Genomic DNA, 6872 nt, shown 5'->3' on the forward strand with positions numbered 1-6872 from the left:
CGCTGTCCACGCTCCTCACCTTCCGAGCGTCACCACCCCATGCACGTGCGTCCTGTGGGAGGTTCCCCTTACCTCCCTTGCGTTATACGCTCCTTAAATTGTAACGTTATCATAAACAGTCCGGCTTCGGGGGACCATAATCACCTCTCTCGGGCTTTACCGAGACTTCTCATTGGACGTCAACACGCGACCAACGCGAGGAGGGGGGCTCCCAGACGCGTGCCGCTTTTTAAACCGACGCCGCGCCTCGAGACACCAGAGAAGGAGTCCCGCACGCGACAGTGATATTCACACAGCAGTGCGTGCCTCCAAGAAGTTTTTTTTTTATATCTATAAACATTGTTAGTTTAACTTCACCTACCTTCTTGGGGCTTCTTGGCAACATGGATGTCCGAAGCGTGGAAGACTGGGGCAAAGGCGCACGGGAGGCGGCGGTCCTGGACTCGCGGCAGCAGAGCCCGAGAGTGTTGGAGAGAGGAGGGGAGCAGCAGCTCGAGGAGTCCCGCTACGAACCTGGACTGACGCTCGTGGACAGCGGCAGTGACCCACGCGCCTGGCTGGCTCTGGTGCAGCCCTCTGGCACCTGCGCGGCACACGCCACCTCACCCGACTACCTGCGGCACTCGCCCTGCTCCAGCACCGGCTCCTACAACGGTGAGACTCGCCGCTCATACATTCAATTTTGGACGACTTTTTCTCAGCAGCATCACATGCAACAGGCAGCTGTGATTAAGCAAGCAGCATTGCAGTTTATTTTGTACTATTACAACATTTTTATTCGCTTGATTAACAATTAAAACTGTCACAAAAACATACAGAATGCATGTATTTTACACGTTGCTGTCAAAGCAGAGCAGTTCACTAAACATCTTCAAATGTTTTTCATTTTCCAGAGAGCGGCTCCCCGGTGTCATCGGGCCACCCCAGCCCTCCCAGCTACAGAAAATCTGCCAAAAGCCCCTCCTCTTCTTCGCTCAAAGTCCGGGACCTGTGCCGTCTTAAAGGCACGGTCCCCGGGTCCGAGGAGGACGCATCCGCCAGACAGAGAGCCACGTCCAGCAGACCGGTCCAAGGCGTCCAGAAGCAGAGGCGCGTGGCCGCCAACGCTCGCGAGAGGAGGCGGATGCACGGGCTGAACCACGCGTTCGACGAGCTGCGCAGCGTCATCCCGGCGTTTGACAACGACAAGAAGCTCTCCAAGTATGAAACTTTACAGATGGCGCAGATTTACATCAACGCTCTGGCTGACCTGCTCCAAGGTCCGGCCCCGTCCAGCAACAGCAGTACCAGCACCAGCACCAGCACCAGCAGCAGCAACACCGATGTCACAAACAATAACTCGCCAAAGGTTGACATTATGCTGGCAGCCTCCGTTGGTTTTGATGGGAAGGACAGGGCTGCGCCGTCCCCGAAGACCTGTAGGACAGCCGCGGCCGCGCCCGCCTCAGGTGGCAGCTTACCTGTCCACATCAGCGGGATGCCTTTCCGCTCCTCTTTCGACGACGCCTCGTTTTCCGCCCTGGTCGAAGAAGCGATGTGTTCGCCCGCGGGCAGCTCGCTCGCAGCGGTCGGAGGTGGGAGGAAGGAGTCTCCCCGGAGCGACGGAGAGTTTTCCCCGCACTCCCACTTCAGTGACTCGGATGAAGTAGCGATGGAGCTCCACTCGAGTGAAGAGGACGACCTGTCGGACCTGAAGCTGCGCAGCCACCACCACCACCACCACCATCACCATCACCTCCACCAAACAGTTTCTTTCTGAATGATTTCAAATATATAACAGACTCGATCACAGGTTCACTGCAGCCTACAACAAAGTAATGTCCGTAAACCGTGTCAATCTGTCTGTCGCTAACAAAAACGCATTTTAAGGAGGAGAGAGATTTTTTTTTTACAATTATTCAAAGAAAAAAATCGTGTTCAATTTGTAACAGTAGGCCTAATTCTATTTTATCAACTTGTTACATACTCTAAAGGTTATTTTTTACGTGAGATAGGCCTGATTCGGTTTCTGCCAATAGATGTATCGCCTATAATTTCCAGTTTCCATGGAGACGTGGCTGGAAGACCCCTCTGCCATGTCGCGCGCAGCACTGCCACGGGTATCTCCCACGTCACTCCGACCAAAAAATCTGTCTTCCACAAAATCATAACTTCATGGATAATTGCTTATATTTGATAATGTAAGAAGAAGAAAAACAACAACAGTTTTTGTAGCTATAAAATGATTTTTGTTGTGATTTTGTTTTTATTTGTTCATTTCTATGCGTAATGTATTTCGTTTTGCAACTTCAAAAGTTCATGATGTGCACTTTAAATCTATTCGAGCCAGAGGCTTGAGAAATGCGACTTTTTTTTTTCAAACCATAAATAATATTGTTTTGCTTTGTTTGCTAGTGTAGTGCTGCCAATTCCGTCCAAATAGCCTATTTAATTTTAATGTAGCCATCATTGCTGCCTTCTTTTTGTATTTTTTTTGTTTTTCGTCTTTTGTATCTTCAGATGAACTCGTGTGTCTTTTGCTTTCACTGGATGAGATTAATTGACATGTATATTTATTGCTGATATTTTTCATTCGATTTGCTTTTTTTATAACTCCACAGTTAAATTTGCTGGGGGGTAAAAACAAGTTATCATTATGCCATTTATTGTCATGTTAATTTGATTTTGGGAATAAATAAATAAAAAAAATGAAAAAAGATCTAACGAAAATGTGATGTGTCTTTGTTGTTTTCGGGCACCTTTCTTAGACAAGTGCAAAGAACTCTTATGAATTGTTTATTTCCATCTAAATCATATTCCTTTTTTCTAGACTATAAATAATGATGATAATAATAATAATAAGAAGAAGAAGAAGAATAGGTTGTTTATGATCTCTGGTAAATGAAGTAAGTTAAGACTATAGAGCTTATTACAACTGAACAGGGTTATGACTTATACATTATAGACACCAGTAACATAATTATAATAAAAATAAGAAGAAGAAGAAGAAGAAGAAGAAGATGCTGTTATTGATGGTTGGTAAATGAAGTGAGTTAAGACTAGAATTTATTACAACTGAACAGGGTAATGACTTATACACTATTATAGAGACCAGCAACATAATAATAAGAATAAGAAGTAGAAGAAGAAGTAGAAGAAGAAGAAGAAGGAGAAGAAGAAGCTAAGGGATTTGATTTAAAAAAAATTAAAATAAATTAAGGTAATAAAAAAAATGTGGGTGTATTACGTAATTTAAGTAAATAGGCTATTACATATAACGAAATTAGATCAACAGAGCTGTAATCTTCATGAATATATGATTTAAAATGCAGCCTGAGTCGCAGTAAATTCAGAGGCCTTCACTCAGGTTTAACGGGACAATAAAGTGCAAATAAAAGTTTTTTATGTCTGACGGCCAAACACATGAGCAGACATTTCCATTTAGGTAAAGAAACTTTCGACTCCTGCTCTCCTCCTATGTCGCCTCATTTATCGTAAACAGCGACGTGAAACGTGTCCAACACGCGCTCGCTCGCCATATGCTGCAGGTGCACGCGCCCCCCTGGCCTGTCGTCCTGCGACTGAGTTTTATAAACTTTAATGTTTGTGGCAACATTCAGGAAAACGACGCATCCAGACTGTGGCACTGCAACAAACTTCTCCGCTAAAGTTTTTCTTTCTTTCTTTCTTTCTTTCTTTCTTTCTTTCTTTCTTTTTTCCTGAACTGTTGCCATGTCGTCCATTTGGTGAGCACCACATTTGGTAATGGGGAGTGTGCATTAATTTCAGGCTATTGTTGGCAGGCTCGTGGGCCGAGGTGTTGGATGGCCTCAATGAAGCACGCGCTGTCAGCTGGTGAGCGCTCGCGGGTCCCCACCGTGTCCCCGAGGACCTTACTCGAGAGGGAACACACTTTTCCCAACTAAAGAAAGACACACACACACACACACACACACACGTCAGTACACCTCCTCCTCTACTTTTCTCTTTTCTCCTTTCTTTCTCTTTCTCCATCACCTCCAACAAACACGCGCATGTGGACGGGGACGCACGCACCGCGCTGCCTCCTGCAGCCAGTCCCGCTGCGTGACTGAGGCTGAAGTGCGTTTTTTTTTTTTTTTTACTTGTTTTATTCTCTCCTCTTCTGCACTGTTTCCAAAGCCTGGCGGACTCCGGGGCGTGGCACGAACAAAAGCAAAAAATACTCTGAAATTATTTATGAAACTCAACTACCTGTTTGCTACCTGTCACTGCTACTGTCTCCCACCCACTGTTTCCAGCCAATCACAGCCCGTGCCCCTTTGCTCGCCCCTTGAAGGCATGGAATAAAAGGGGAAATATAATGAGGATGCCGTGTTAAATTATTAACGAAATTTATGCAGGTAGGGCTGGATCTGAGTATGATCGGACAGCCATCTGCAGCGAGTTCGTGTGGCGGTGAGAGACGATCAAGTTTCAGCAGGTTAAACATTTTAAAAAAGTTTACTGCAGGAATACAACAGCAAAGTCACTGTCCTCTTCTGGAAAAATACGAGGGAAATCATCGCGATTCCGTTGCAAAACGTCGCGTAATTGTCCTAAATATTAAGCGCGAGATGAAATGAGATGAAATGAAGGAGATGTTTATTATTATCTGCATTAATGGACGTTTTAATTTCAACGAAAACGTTTATTTGTTATTTATAACCTTCAATGTGTGATATGCAAATAAGTAAAACCCCTAAATATGTGTAACAATGAAATCAACAACCGTGGCGCCACTTTAGAGACGAGTTTGCATAAAATTTACGTTCGCATTCATGGTTCGCCGCAAAAACCACGAGGCGCAACCGCCCACAATTCCCCACTTTTAGATTCATATCTAGAGATTAATATCTGGAGCTGCAGCTGAAGGTGCGTTTAGTTTCAGAATGGCTGAATGGCGCCTTTAAATTAAACACATCTATGTTTTTCGTAAACAATATGGCTGCGTGGTATAATAATGATCACTATCAGGCCGTGTCTATAGAAAGTGGGAGGTAAAAACAGCCTTACTTCAACAGGTGGGATGCTGGCCAGGTTGAGGTTTCACTGCGCGCATTAATTATTTACGCAGGGACGTTATGAAAAATAACAACAGAGCGGTGGAGTCAGGGAGAACCTGAGACGCACTGACGCGTGTGGGTGCTGTTGTGAGTAAAAGAAGAAAAGAAAAAGGGGGTGAAAAAGTATTTTCAGAGGCTGTCTTCGCCCTCACAGACATTTCATTGTTGTCTTTTAACAGTTGTGTTTGTCTTTAGGGGAAGTTTGTCTCACAATTGAAACCTTAACAGCTTTGTAAGGGCAAGTCTTCTCAGCTAACATGTGCCATGAAACAACAAGTGGCAGACTGAAAAAGTATGAGGAGCAACTTTATCTTTAAATCCTTCCATTGCAAAGAAGTTTAAGTGCATCAAGCAAAACATAAAGTACCATGACACCATGGTCCTCCAAGACAGCTCAGAACCAGTAATGTGCACTAAAGGAATTATAAAATATTACAGATTTTATGCAAAACCAAAGAAAAGAAAAGAAACTGAACAGAAAGTTCCGGTGCAGTCAGGAGGTGATCAACAATGTGAAGCCAAGAGGTGCGTTCAATGTTTTAAGACTCTAAAGTCATTCTCATTTCAATAAATACATTCAGAATAATGTGCATTCCACAGCTTCTTCTTCCTTCCCTCTTTCTTTCTTTTTTTTTTTTTTTAAATGAAAAGAAAGGCGCTTGCATTTTGTATGAGATATGGGGAGCCGAGCAGTGTGCTTGTCCAAAAAAAGCCACGGGTCTCTCTGGGGACCCAGAACAAAAGGCAGAACTGGGCCATAGTCTCCATCTGCTGTCCCAGAGAGAGGGAGAGAGCGGGAGAGGGTGGCGAGAGAGAGGATACCACAGGCAGATAGAGACAGAATAACAAGTGAGAGGGACGGAGAAAAGAGAGAGTAGAGACGAGAGCAACAGGGGACATGATGGGGAGTTAGAGGGAGTAAGAGCACGATAGATAGATAGATAGATAGATAGATAGATAGACAGACAGACAGACAGACAGACAGACAGATAGATAGATAGATAGATAGATAGATAGATAGATAGACAGACAGACAGATAGATAGATAGATAGATAGATAGATAGATAGATAGATAGATAGATAGATAGATGGATAGATAGACTCAACCAACTTCAAATTCACCACCATAACCGCCCCCTTTGTTCGATCTTTCTCTTAAATAACCCCAAAGTCCTCACCTCTCATTATCAGGTACTGAAGCGTAACATATAGTGATCACACAAACACACGCACAATGCAGGCAGCTGTGATGCAATGAGCACCTGTTGCATCGCATGCTCCAACTCAGTGGTGCCATTAATTGTTAATGAGTTTCCTTGTTAGCGCTGTGACACACACGGTCACACAAATTGTGGCACAAAGTCACGTTTTGTGTGATGTTGTTATAAGGAAAGCAGAAGTCATATAGATAAGGACAAGAGAGAGATGTACGTTGGATTCTGGTGAGCAACGTGTTTGTTGTGAAGGAGCCTGCAAAGAGAAATGGTCTGATGAAATATCTCTTTATCTGGAAAGCTGACAGAAATGTGTACAGCTCAATATTTGACCTGTCAAATTAATACACCTTATGATTGTCAGCTGATGTATTTGGTTACGGTCTTTGAGCGTTATCATTGTGACTCTGGATTTATTTGAGTATGCAGTAATTCATTGATTTGAAACTCAAACTTGTCCTGTAAATAGAAATGTGATTTGTAGACAGAGTTTATGCCAAAACACACAATTACATAACATTATCGTCAGTAGAGATACTCAACAAAAAAGTTCAAACAAGAAGCACTTATAAAAAAAGTAAAACTAAAACACAA

At 43.7% G+C, this 6872-nt stretch overlaps 1 protein-coding gene across 1 annotated transcript; it reads left to right on the forward strand.

The window, feature by feature from the left end:
- Positions 1 to 383: 383 nt before the first annotated feature.
- On the forward strand, positions 384 to 2634 carry atoh1a (atonal bHLH transcription factor 1a; the record flags this gene model as incomplete). Its single annotated transcript, XM_084359000.1, has 2 exons — positions 384 to 654; positions 894 to 2634. 2 exons carry the CDS (start codon positions 384 to 386, stop codon positions 1757 to 1759), a joined length of 1137 nt encoding a protein of 378 aa, XP_084215126.1. The 3' UTR covers positions 1760 to 2634.
- Between the last annotated feature and the right edge of the window lie 4238 nt (positions 2635 to 6872).

This window comes from Pagrus pagrus (assembly GCF_965226575.1).
Source record: "Pagrus pagrus genome assembly, chromosome: 8".
NCBI classification, from domain to species: domain Eukaryota; kingdom Metazoa; phylum Chordata; class Actinopteri; order Spariformes; family Sparidae; genus Pagrus; species Pagrus pagrus.